This window comes from Podarcis liolepis, assembly GCF_965112155.1.
Source record: "Podarcis liolepis genome assembly, chromosome: 15".
NCBI lineage: Eukaryota > Metazoa > Chordata > Lepidosauria > Squamata > Lacertidae > Podarcis > Podarcis liolepis.
This window is the reverse complement of record NC_139566.1, coordinates 40,244,335-40,257,226: the sequence shown is the minus strand read 5'-3', so window position 1 is coordinate 40,257,226 and position 12,892 is coordinate 40,244,335. Positions and strand designations below refer to the sequence as shown.

General features: G+C 46.9%; 2 protein-coding genes across 4 annotated transcripts in view; one reads left to right on the top strand and one right to left on the bottom strand.

Moving 5' to 3' along the window:
* Positions 1 to 5,659, bottom strand: part of SLC15A4 (solute carrier family 15 member 4) — a 62,208-nt gene extending 56,549 nt beyond the window's left edge. Inside the window, exon 1 of one of the 2 annotated variants that reach the window (XM_083476459.1) lies at positions 4,522 to 5,659. In XM_083476459.1, coding sequence (XP_083332585.1) covers positions 4,522 to 5,100 — 579 coding nt within the window. In that variant the 5' untranslated portion in view covers positions 5,101 to 5,659. The remainder of the gene's footprint in view (positions 1 to 4,521) is intronic. The other variant, XM_083476460.1, reaches the window with a different exon arrangement.
* Positions 5,660 to 7,192: 1,533 nt separating this feature from the next.
* GLT1D1 (glycosyltransferase 1 domain containing 1) overlaps positions 7,193 to 12,892 on the top strand; it is a 63,821-nt gene continuing 58,121 nt past the window's right edge. For both annotated transcript variants that reach the window (XM_083476492.1, XM_083476491.1), the window contains exons 1-3: positions 7,193 to 7,330; positions 10,139 to 10,287; positions 12,585 to 12,690. In XM_083476492.1, the coding sequence (XP_083332618.1) occupies positions 7,263 to 7,330; positions 10,139 to 10,287; positions 12,585 to 12,690 (323 nt within the window). In that variant the 5' untranslated portion in view covers positions 7,193 to 7,262. The remainder of the gene's footprint in view (positions 7,331 to 10,138; positions 10,288 to 12,584; positions 12,691 to 12,892) is intronic.

Here is a 12,892-nt window from a genome sequence, read left to right as displayed (position 1 = left end):
TTACAGACTCCGCTAACCCAGAAATAGTACCTCGGGTTAAGAACTTTACTTCAGGATGAGAACAGAAATCATGCTCCAGCGGCGCGGCAGCAGCAGGAGGCCCCATTAGCCAAAGTGGTGCTTCAGGTTAAGAACAGTTTCAGGTTAAGAATGGACCTCCGGAACGAATTAAGTACTTAACCCGAGGTACCACTGTAATTTGAACCCATTGGTCCAGGTCCTACCCTCTGGAGCAGCAGAAAACAAGCCTGATCCATCTGTACACCTTCCAGCACGGCCTTCTCTGATTCAAGATGTGATTATGTGCTCACTGCCCAATCTTTTGCATGCCTAGCAAAAAATAAGCCACCTCAAATTCAGAGTTAACTTGCTCCTAGGCAAACATGTGCAGAAATGCAAGCAAAGAATGTTTTTGCTAGATCAGACGGGCCTTTAGTCTGAGCCATCAAGTTCCTGTGTTCATGGTTGTCCTTTTATGCGTAGGGTTTCTGTGGACATGATTCGAAGGCTACTTCCCCTGAACAACTTACTGTACTTCAGTTGTGATGGGGCAGCTTTGTTTTAAATCTGGGTCAAACGGTTAAGTTCACACTGCACCTTCCTTCATAGGAAAGACTGCATGTTCAGTTGGATGAAAGACAGACCTCACTCACCCTGTCCTTTCCCTTGTAAAAAACCCAAAAAAATTCTCATCTTTATCTCTTGAGAGTCCAATGCAGCAAGAGGAAAACCCCAGGCAATTGGGCGGCAAAGAGTAGAAAACAATGGGGTAGAAGAAACAGGTTAATATCCAATAGTTTATTATCCTATTAACTATCCACTCCTTCATTAAACTATTTCCTGTTTGCTTCCTGCTCAAGTCCCACTTCCCTCCCTTGCGGATTCTCAAAAGCCACCCGGTTTATAATCCAGCTAGCATTCTTTTGTTTGAACTGTTATGTGCTCAGTATGCACCGTATTATTCAATCAAGATTATTTGCAGCATGTCATCTTCCTTTTCTTTCCCTGCCTCCCTTTCAATCACGGCCGTCTGAGGAGATCTGAGCAAATCAAAAACTTCCTCCTATCATTGCAAACACGAGTCCGTAGAACAAAGGCTTTGTGTCCTTTGTTGTGTGTGTTGCAAGACATACGCAACCACTGACATTTCTGCTTGCTGAGATTCTGCTGGTGAAAGAGCATGATGGGGTTTTTTTTATTTGCACAGAGCCTTTTCCCAAACAGGAAGAAAATACCTATGTCTTAGAAGTTGATGTGCGTACATGTACACATACAAGCTGGTTATGCAAAGGAAATTCCACTTGAAGTGTTGAGTGAATGTCATGTGGAGCCAAAGACCATAGGGATTAATTTGATGTGCTTCTCCCAACCTGGTGCCATCTAGGTTTTGTGCTACAGCTCCCATTTTGACCTGTTGAAGTCCACAACACCCTGAGTCTGCCACATTAGCAAGCCCTGGTTTAGACTTGCATTTCTTGAGCAATGTGGGTCATGGGCTCACTGCCAGAAGGACACGTGAAAAGGATCTGAGGTCTGAGTAGACCCCAGGCTTCAAATGAGTCAACAGTGTGATGCAGCAGCCAAAAAAGCGAATGTTGTTCTAGGCTGCATCAACAGAAGTCTAATGTCCTGATCAAGGGAATTAACAGTCCTGCTCTAGTCTGCCTTGGTCAGACCCCACTTGGAGTGCTGTGTCCTGTTCTGGGTACTGCAGTTTAAAAAGGATAGGGACAAGTTGTGTGCAGACAGAGGAGGGCAACCAAGATGACTAAGGGTCTGCAAGCCAAGCCTATTGAGGAGTTGGCTATGTTCAACCTGGAGAAGAGGAGACTGAGAGCCATCTTCAAATAACTACAGTGGACGCTAGGGTTGTGAACATGATCCATGCAGGAGGCATGTTCACAACCCGCAGCGTTCGCAACCCACAGTGTCATGTCTGTGCATGCACGGGTTGAGATTCGGCGCTTCTGCACATGCGCAACCGCCAAAGCCCGGAAGTAACTCGTTCCGGTACTTTCGGGTTTCGACAGGTCCGTAATCCGAAAACACGCAACCTGAAGCATCTGTAACCTGAGGTATGACTGTACAGTGGTACCTTGGGTTACAGATGCTTCAGGTTACAGACGCTTCAGGTTCATAGCTGTCAACCTTCCCTTTTTTTTGGCGGGAAATTCCCTTATTCCAGCGCCGTTTCCCGCTGCTAGCCCGGATTGTTAGATATCCAGTAGACTGTCCCCGGAACAAGTGAGGCTATTGATCCCTTATTTTCGAGGCTGCTGATCCCTTATTTTCAAATCTGAACGTTGACAGCTATGTTCAGGTTACAGACTCCGCTAACCCAGAAATAGTACCTCGGGTTAAGAACTTTGCTTCAGGATGAGAACAGAAATTGCGCAGCAGTGGGAGGCCCCATTAGCTAAAGTGGTACCTCAGGTTAAGAATGGTTTCAGGTTAAGAACAGAACTCCAGAAAGAATTAAGTTCTTAACCCATCCCAAGGTACCACTGTAAAGGGTTGTTACATAGAGGACAGAGCAAGCTCAGGAACCCCGGGAACAGCTTCAACTGGCCAGCTAAACCAGCAGAGGGGAGTCGATGGGTCTCAAACCCCTTGGTGACTTTGGGGATTGAGCAGACAAGACCAACAGCAGGTCCAAAGGTCAAAGAAGGCAGTCTCTGCATGTGCTGTAAAGGGAAGTGAGGGGCAGGTGGGGCTCATCTACCTGGGAAGGAAGCCCATGTAGGGGAAGGAAAACTGTGGTCATCATCAGGAGAAGAACAGGCTAAGGAGTAAACACAACACAAATCCGGAGTGAAGTCCCTAAGTTGGTTGGATGCCGCCTTGTACTCCTCCTTCCAGCGGTTTGACTTTGGAGACACACTCCATTGTCTCTTGAGGCTGAGAAATGCCAACAATACATATTCTAATATTATCAAATAGATGACAACATTTTGCATCAAGTTTTCAAGATTAGGAGGATTAGCAGATTCCTGAAAGCTTGAAAAATCCTCGTACCCTGAGATGCCAGGGACTGAACCTGGAGCTTTTTGCACGTAAAGGGCTGGTCTATGGTCTTTCCCATGAGACCTGGAAAAGTGACAGCAAGGTGGAACCGGCAGCCCTGGGCTAGCCGAACTAATGACATGGGTCAACAGAAGCCAGATCCATACATACACCATCAGCAATATCGAGTCAGGAAATCCATCTAACGTAAGAACAAAAGACGAACCTTGCTAGATCAGGCCAGTGGCCCACCTAACCCAAAATCCTGTTCTCCCAGTAGCCAACCAGATGCTTCTGGGAAGCCTGCGAGTTCAACATCATGCTTCCTCAAACTTGGCTCCAGATGTTTTGAGACTACAATTCCCATCATCCCTGACCACTGGTCCTGCTAGCTAGGGATCATGGGAGTTGTAGGCCAAAAGCATCTGGAGGGCCGAGTTTGAGGAAGCCTGTTCAACATGAACACAAGACACTCTCCCCTCCTGCAATGCTATTCAGATACCTCTGACACTGGAAGCAGAACATCGTCATTGTGGCTACTTTCTTCTTTGCACTTTCTGCACACCATGTATAACTTTATGAACTTGTACGCATCTTGCTTGCTCTTTCTCTACACAAGGAAAGTCCAAAATGCTGCAACCTCTGCTCACAAGGGAACTTGCTCCATCTCCTCGATCATCTGTGCTTTGCTGGTGTCAACAGATATGACCTCACCGCAAGGCGCAAGTGGGGGACCTTTTTCACCCCAAAGCGTCACAGTATCTTCTGATGCCAGTGCAGAAGGTGACCAGAGCAACAAATGTCCCCCCTTCCATACAATAAGTGACTTCCTGCATACACTCTTATCATCTATCCAAACAAGCAAGAGGCGTGATCAGAGTTCAGGGGCCACATTCCAACTCCAGGCAAAAACATGAATGGAGAGCGCAGAACAGGGCCAATAACAGATGTGGCTAGGAAGGGCCTGAAGCAAGTTTCGGAGGGCCATGCTTCATTCATCTTCCCTATAGCAAAGTGTAGCTTTCTTATCAACAGCAAAGACCAGCTTCCTTGGCAGATAGCCTCGCCTCACAAATACCCATTTGATCACTTCCATCTGCAAATCTGGGTTGTTACAGGTGCCCCATAATACTCATTACACATTTTTTTAGAAAGGTAAAAAATGACAGCACCCACACTTTGGAACTCCCTTCCTATCGACGTCAAGCAAGCTCCTTTTCTGTACCACAATTTTTTTCGTGTCCGATATAACCGCTTTGTCTGATACTTTTGACACATTTTTTGTGTCTGATATAACCGCTTTGTTCAGACACATAGAGGTGTCTTAATCTGCTTTTTCACCTTAATTATTTTTAATAAATTATTTTTATTTATCTAAACATCTTCAAACAGTCGCTCTTGAGTGAAATACTGAACTGCTTTATTCTCCAGGAAACGGCATTATTATTATTTGCAGCCTTGCGGCATGCAGCGCAAATCTCTTGGAAACAAAAAAAAGGTAAATTAAAAATACTGGACCTGGTCGGCTCCGAAGGGCGTGATGTTGGCCTTGACGGAGCCCACGCTGACTCCCACGAGAACCAGTCCCACGAAGCTGGCCACCAGGCAATAGCGGTTGGCTCCCTGCAGCTGGCATGGGGTGTGGGTGATGTTGGGCAACACAGGCACAGAGCAGTTCTCTACGATCCGCAGGGGCATCTCCCCGCAGAGCCACTGGCGGGTGGTGGAGTAAGCCATGGCAGGGAAGACCAGCATGCCTAGCAGGTAGACCGCCATGCTGAACAGGATGGTGGGGAACTTGCCCAGCAGGGCGTCCGCCAACCAGCCCCCGAAGGGCGATACCAGGTAGGTGACGCCCATGAAGAGCAGCAAGGCCTGGCTGGCTTGGGTGCCCTCCCAGTTGTAGGGCACCCCATTGAGGAAAAGCACCAGGTTCGAGGTGATGCCGTAGAACGCCACTCGCTCCAGCATCTCCGCCAGCAGCACCGCAGCACAGGCCAGGCGCCGGCCACGGAAGGCGCTGGCGCTGGGGGAGCTGGGGGGCCCCCGGTGGTCGCCCCCTCCTAAGAGGGGGCTCCTCTCCATTGAATCTTCCATGGGGCGCCGGGAAATCTAAACACCACGGCCAAACTCCAGTGCAATGGAAACACCTTCCAGTCTAAGGGACTAAGCCCACTTACAGCTAGCCTGACCCCCCCCCAAAAAAAACCCTCCAACTTGCTCACACTCTCAGGGGCCTTCCAACCCCCTGACCTAGCTGCTCCCCAAATCTGCTAATCCAGAACTCTGCAAGCCCAGATCTACCTAAGCTGCCCAGAACCTGTCTCAGCTTTGGGGTTCCTGTGTAAGGCGGGGGGGGGGGGGTTCTTTTTTTTCTTTCAGGGCAGGGCTAACTTCTGGATCCCCCACTCCCCCCCGGCTCTCAGCTGTTCCCCATAAAACCCCTTCCTTGCTCCACCCACCCGACCCCAAACTGCTCCACCCGGGATTCGAACTCGTGACTTCGCCCCGCTCAGGGCGCCTCCCTCGCCGCGGCTGCTCCGCTACCCCTGCCCTCCTCGCCGCTCCTGCCGAACCGGACCCCGCCGAACCCTCGCGCTCGGCGGCCCTTCCGAGCTCCGCGCTGCCCTCCCTCCCTCCGCCCGCCAACTTCTCTCGGCTGTTGGAATGCCCAGGTCCTCCTCCCCCTCCCGACCAGGGCTGGGGATTCGCGCTCGCTGATTGGCCGCGCCGCGCGGTCGCTCACAGAAGGGAGGCCCTTCCAGGTTCAGCCCTCACGTGGTTAGCCGCGGCAAAATAGAACGCTCCGGGGAGGGAGGAGGGGGAATATGCTAATTGAGGCAGGTGCGAGCGAACGGGGGCGTGGCTTGGCTCGCCCAATGCCCTTGCTTTTCACGGTGGTTTTTTTTTTTTTTTGTCAATGGCAACTCGCAGTCTTATCAATGGAATGAGCGTTGCCGCGTGAGTTACTGTCGCAATACCCTAGTCACGCTTTTTCTTGGAAGTGAACCAAGAGGGCTGGTTTGTTTTTTAAGTACTCATCTATTTACTTTTGTAAAATGTGACTTATAAATTTAACATGCATGCCAGGATACATTTGGGAAAGCAAAACATAGAGCAGGTAATTGTTCTGAACTCTCAGGTGCGAGGACGTACTCCGTTTGGAAGAAAATGCCAGTTGCTGTCGAAAAATAGCGGAAGGCTGTTCCTGAGTTTACACCTAGCTTGCAAGCTTGCCAAACACGTCTGGCTGGCTACTCTGAGCGCTTTTTGACTGGTTACCTGTTCACCCAGTTTTCTATTCAAATACTATTTCGTGGTTGGTTAAATGGGAAGGGAACCTGTAACCCTCCCTCAAGGTGTTGCTGAACTACAAACTTCCATCAGCTCTGGCCATGCTTACTGGGGCTGATTTGACTTGATTTACTATATTTCTATACCTCTTGATACACGTGAATCACAAAACAGCTTACAAACAAACAAACAATAACACAATAGAACATGTTTATTTCAAATTTATATTTTTGACTTTTGTATTGGATAAGATTCTTATAAGGTGTGTGATCTTTGTTGTCTATATTGTGGTTTCTTCGGCTTGTAAACTGCCTTGTGCATAGTAATCTAGTAAGGCGGTATACAAATTAAAACTGGGAAAAAATGAAGTGGAAACATAAATCATGCAGAATAATTAACAAATCGCCAGTAAAATAGTTACAGTATATAAAACACTATTAACAAAACAGGTAAAAAATAAGCTAAACAGCACAATTACAGCAAAAGTCATATTATAGGATTCATAAAATACTACAGCATTCATAATATTTAAAACAATATTAACCACAATAACAAATAGCAATAAAAAAATAAACTAAGCAAAACCTCTGAAGGGTCAGAGTTTCGACACAACTCCTCTATAGAGATCTGGCACCTTGCTTATTTCCCCATATGGTTCATAAGGCAAACCCATAAAGCGTCCCCTCTCTTCTGCGTAATAGCTCTGTCCAACACCGCCAAGCCCAAATCACCTTTTGAAAGATGGAAGCGGAACGGAATGTCCTGAATCTTGTTTCCAGGGAGTTCCCTGTGGGAGGCAACTACAAACGCCTCGCTGATTACCATAGAGCTGAGAAGAAAGGATGGCCGCGTGAGATGCCTAGAAGAGCCGGCAGCAGGTTTCCGGTACCCAACACGAGGGAACGAAGGCGAAAGGGACGTGGCCGGAAGTAGGGCAAGGGAGACAGCTGGGCTCAGCCAGGGCCATGCGGTTGCTCATGCTGGGGGCTCTGCGAGCCCACACCGGGAACGGCACCACCGCGAGGAGGATCCAGTAAGTGCTCCCCGCGCCTCGGGGAGGGGCTCGAGGCACCGGAGCTCCCGCAATAACGGGCAGGCAGGAGTTCGTTAGGTGCATTAGGCTTGCCGCATGCATTTATGTCGTATTTGAGGGTTGCAACATTTACAATAAACAAATTTTCCGGGAGACTCGCAGTGTCTTTTGCAGGCAGAGATCCGTCAGGTGAAGCTGTTGGTCTTTGCATCTCCACACAGACACCCCCACACTGAGTGGAAGTCTTCAACCTCAGATATGCAGATGACACAACATTGATGGCAGAAAGTGAGGAGGAATTAAAGAACCCTTTAATGAGGGTGAAAGAGGCGAGTGCAAAATATATTTTTTAAAAAATAATTTTTATTAAGTTTCATATTACCAAATTAAACACATCAGATCAATTAGTCCAAATTATAACAATACATATCATGTAGTCCAATTATTTTCCAAATTATAAATTTTTGTGGGGGGTACCCATGCTTCTCGATCGGCAGGAGTCCAATCCTCAACTGTTTTCTGCTACTTCCATATTAAGAATGATTTTTCCAGACCCCTCTTCTCAATGCTTGTCATTCCTCATTTTCCTTTCCTTTCACCTCCGAATTGCTCCGCAAGTGGGTTGAAAAAAAACAGTCTTGTTTCTATTTCTGTGTGGACTTTGTACTGCTCTCTCGTAAATCCAAATAGTCCGAACAGTTCCACTCGAGCAAGCCATCGCCATCTTGTCTTCCGATGAAATACAGTCCAAAAGCTCGCTCTTTAGCTTTCCCGACCTGTTGCATCGCAAATTAGTATTTTTCCAGGAGGGCTGCTCCTTCCAGATCGCAATCTCATAGAAAGTAATAAATCTTCGGCTTGCCCTCCCCAAGACCAAACCTTCCTGCAACCCAGGTCTCGTATCAAATCTATTTTAACTGCGTCACAGAGAGAGCCCTTCTTCTTTCCAAGCAGGTGAAAACTGCATCTCTCCCCCCTGGAAAGATGTTAGGGAGACTGATTTATTCTCCATAATCAGCCTCTAATTACATTGTGCGGGCTGGATTGATGTTAATATCTGCCATCTTCCAAGGCGCCCCTAGTGGCCCCTGAGAGAGCGCAAAATATGGTTTGAAGCTCAACATCAAAAAAACGAAGATCATGGCCACTGGTCCCATCACCTGGCAAATAGAAGGGGAAGAAATTGAGGCAGTGAGAGGTTTTACTCTCTTGGGCTCCATGATCACTGCAGATGGTGACAGCAGCTGCGAAATTAAAAGACGCCTGCTTCTTGGGAGAAAAGCGATGACAAACCTAGACAGCATCTTAAAAAGCAGAGACATCACCTTGCCAACAAAGGTCCGTATAGTTAAAGCTATGGTTTTCCCAGTAGTGATGTATGGAAGTGAGAGCTGGACCATAAAGAAGGCTGATCGCCAAAGAATTGATGCTTTTGAATTCTGGTGCTGGAGGAGACTCTTGAGAGTCCCATGGACTGCAAGAAGATCAAACCTCTCCATTCTGAAGGAAATCAGCCCTGAGTGCTCACTGGAAGGACAGATCCTGAAGCTGAGGCTCCAACACTTTGGCCACCTGGAAGACTCCCTGGAAAAAACCCTGATGTTGGGAAAGATGGAGGGCACAAGGAGAAGGGGACGACAGAGGACGAGATGGTTGGATAGTGTTCTCGGACACGACTAAACGACTAAACAACAACAAAAGTATAGGCAAGCAGAAGTCACAACTAAAGCATTCATGACAGGTGGCTATCCAGCCTCTGCTTAAAAACCTCCAAGGAAGGAGAGTCCACCGCCTCTCATGGGAGCCTGTTCCACCAAACACCTCTTACTGTCAGAAAGACAGTGTAGATTTTTGCATCCTTTTATGTTACGCATATGCTGTTTGCTTCTCTGCATCTACACACACACACACACACACACACACACACTGAGTTTCAGTCTGTAATGTTTTGCAGTTTTGTGATCAAGTAGCAGCTGATCTATGGAGTGTGTGTGTGTATTTGTGTGTATTGTATTGTATGCACACCAGACATTTAAAGCACACAAACTCCCCTATAGTTTGCCATTCACAGAGCTACTGTTCTAATCACCCTTAGCTAGCTATAGTTTCTAGTACAGTAGTTCCAGGAGACATGTCCATCCACTATACCACACCGGTATAAACGGCATTTCCTTGCGCTGCTCTGGTTCGCCAGAAGTGGCTTAGTCATGCTGGCCACATGACCCAGAAGCTGTCTATGGACAAACGCCGGCTCCCTCGGCCTATAGAGTGAGATGAGTGCCGCAACGCCAGAGTCGTCCGCAACTGGACCTACCGGTCAGGGGTACCTTTACCTTTATACCACACTGGATTCCACCCAAAGTTACTGAGATGGAGAGAAGCACCTTGTCTGTGCTGTTTGGCACTGTGGAAAGTTTCTAGCGCAGGGGTCTGCAACCTTTAAGACAAAAAGAGCCACTTGGACCCGTTTCCGAAGAAAAACAACAACTGGGAGCCGCAAAACCATTGCGACATTTAAAGCATGCGCGCCGCTGCCCTCCGATCTGACAGCGGGCGGGAAGGTGACGTTGGGACGGTGCGTGACTGACGCACGCACTGCCCCCATGCAACGTCACAGCCAGTACAGCGCCCGCCACAGTGGGGAGTGTCGGGGCGCACAATGCGCCTCCACCCCTCGCTAGTATCCGCCCCGGAGCCGCGGCAAAGGTGTAAAAGAGCCGCATGCGGCTCCGGAGCCACGGGTTGCATACCCCTGTGGATATGTAATGTTAAACTCCGATCTTATTCCATTTTCTTCTGTGCCTGTAGGGATCACCTAGAAGCTGCTGGTCACTCATGTACACTCGTGGATATCTCTTCCTGCAAATCCCCGTTGGCAGTTTCAAATCTCATTCCCTCCGAGAACTTTGAGGCAGCTCTGGGCATTCATCTTTATAAAGCAGGCAGACTTCTGCAAGGTACTGCAGTTTCTGATTTTGTGTGTATTTCAGGTGTTACTGCCATTGTTTTCCCATTTGGGAAAAAGCAAAATCTTCCTACAACCTTTTGCATATTTCTACCTGGTAGAAATTGTCTCCTAGAAATTGTCTCCCCAACCTTGTGGCCTCCAAATGTTCTTGCATGACAGACCCCATCAATCCAGCTAGTGTTGCTTGTCATCAAGCCATTTTGAATCAAGATGGTGGACCAAAACATTGCTTTGGGGTGACTGCCCATTTGGGGACATAGTTTCAGCTACAGATATAGCCATCAAAGTTGGCATGAGAGTTCCCAAGATGGGGAAAGCAAACTTCACTATGGTGGAGGACGCCATTTTGAATCAAGAGGGTGGACCAAAACGTCACTTTGGCGTGACTGCACCCATTGGCATAGGCTCGGCCACCTCAGTATGTTGTTGCCAAACTCAACATGAGATTTCTTGAGGTGGCAGTCTTTGTCGGCATTTGGACACCGGGAGCCATTTTGAATCAAGATGAAACTTTGGTGTGACATCGCTTGATATTTGGTGTAACAGGTCCAAACTCACAAATCAGTCTATGCATTTTAAAATTGCAATGTTTTATGGTTTCCACTAATTCCTTGGTAGTGCCAGGCACTACCCATTAGTAGAGTTATGAAGTGTGAGGATGAACTGTGACGTCTGTGTGGCATTGCAGCTAGAGTGTTGGACTAGGGCATGGGAGACTAGGGTTCGAATCACCACTTGGCCTTGAAGCTCCACTGGGCGACCTCAGGGGCCATTCACATTCTCTCAGCCTAATCTCCCTCGCAGGATTCTTGTAAGAATAAAATAGAGAGGGTTGAAGAGTGTGTGCCATCTTGTGCTCCTTTGAGAAAAGGTGGGATATATAAATATAATAAATAAACAAACTTTGTGATATAGGATGCCTCCTACTGGGTGGGAAAACCATACAATAATTGGGCAAGCCTGGGTCAACTAGAGCATACATCACATGTCCTCCTTCTGATTTATTTTTAACAAGCGTTTATCCAGAATTTAAAAGCAGCCGTGTTACTAATTAGTGACCATCCCATTGCTATTTGTTAGCTTAATGAGGTGTAAAACTGCTACTTAATTGTATTTGCTTCCCCACCTTCCAGAGCTTAAAAGAATGTAAAGCTTAATGCTTTGCCATCCTGATCGGTTGCAGGAAAAGAGTGTTGGCTGCTGGGGCTCATTCTGCTTTAATTGGCAGCGGGTGTGGCAGAGGGACCAGATCTGAGGAGATACTGAAGCTTTTGGGTTTTGGATGGAGAGAGTAGGGATCTCTCAGCAGCTAGAGAACTTTACTTGACTCTGGCTGCAATCCCACACACGCTTACTAAGGAGCAAGCCCTGTTGAAACTGATAGGACTTATTTCTGATTTGCACATGGAGAGTTGCACTGTAAGATATGGAACCGCAAAATGTACTTTCCACTCCAACTTTAGCTCATTGGTTGATTGGCAGACAGTGCTGAGTGCTGGCTTCTGTCAGGGCAAACGGCATTCTAATTGCTGGTTCTAAATGTGTTTTGATGATGATATTCATTTATTTGCTGCCCATCTGACTAGGTTACCCTAGCCACTCTGGGCAACTTCCAACAAATTAAAACACAGTAAGACATCAAACATTAAAAACTTCCCTATAATGATGAATTTTAAGTATTGTTTTAAACTTTTTGTTTTTATGACTTTGTTTTTAAGAGTTATACTTTTAAACATAGTAAGCCACCTTGAATCCCATCTAGGGAGAAAGGTAGGATATAAATATATTGAACAACAACAACAGGAGTAATCAGGCTGGCTCATTTCATAGAAATCTCTTAGAAAGGTATCTGCACATTTTGTTTCGTTACTTTCTAAGAGGGCTAGAGACCCCCCCTTTTTTAATGAAATCTCAGCATCTGGGGGACACCAACAAAGGCCTTTCTGGGTGCCATGGCATCCGTGGCTGCTGGGTTGGCAAGCCACGGGGTACTTTTCTCATGGTTGCCAAAACTTATCTGCCATAAAAGAGATATTGGAAGGACACATGCCAAACACAGGATTTATATATATATATATTTAAAATGGAATCTTTTCTTCATTATCGGAATGTAAAATTCTGATAGGGTGCCCAGACTTGTAATATGTATAATTTGACATTGGGCTTAAAATATAATTTAATCATTAGGCGGCCATTGCAAAGGCAGTGTAGGAAGACCAGAAGAAGAAGAAGAAGTCTCAATTAAATTTAATCAAATTAACCCTTGCACCTCTGGGCTTTTTGCAGGCAGCGGGATTCCTTTTGGAATCATCTTTGGTGGAACTGACATCAATGAAGATGCCAAGTGTGAAGAAAAGGCCAAAGTGATGGGGAGAGTGTTGGAGGAAGCCAGGTAGAGGAACGAGCCAGATTCGATTACTACCTTGGGTCGTAATATAGCCAGTCTGTGTTACTCCTTCTTTGCCCTTCTCCCCATCTCGGATATCTTATCCATATTTCTTGATTATGAGGATGTTGTTGTTTACATAGTGTCTTCCCTCCCTCAGCCTAAATTTACAGCCTTAATTTTTGCGCTGGCAGCAGCAGAGCAAAGT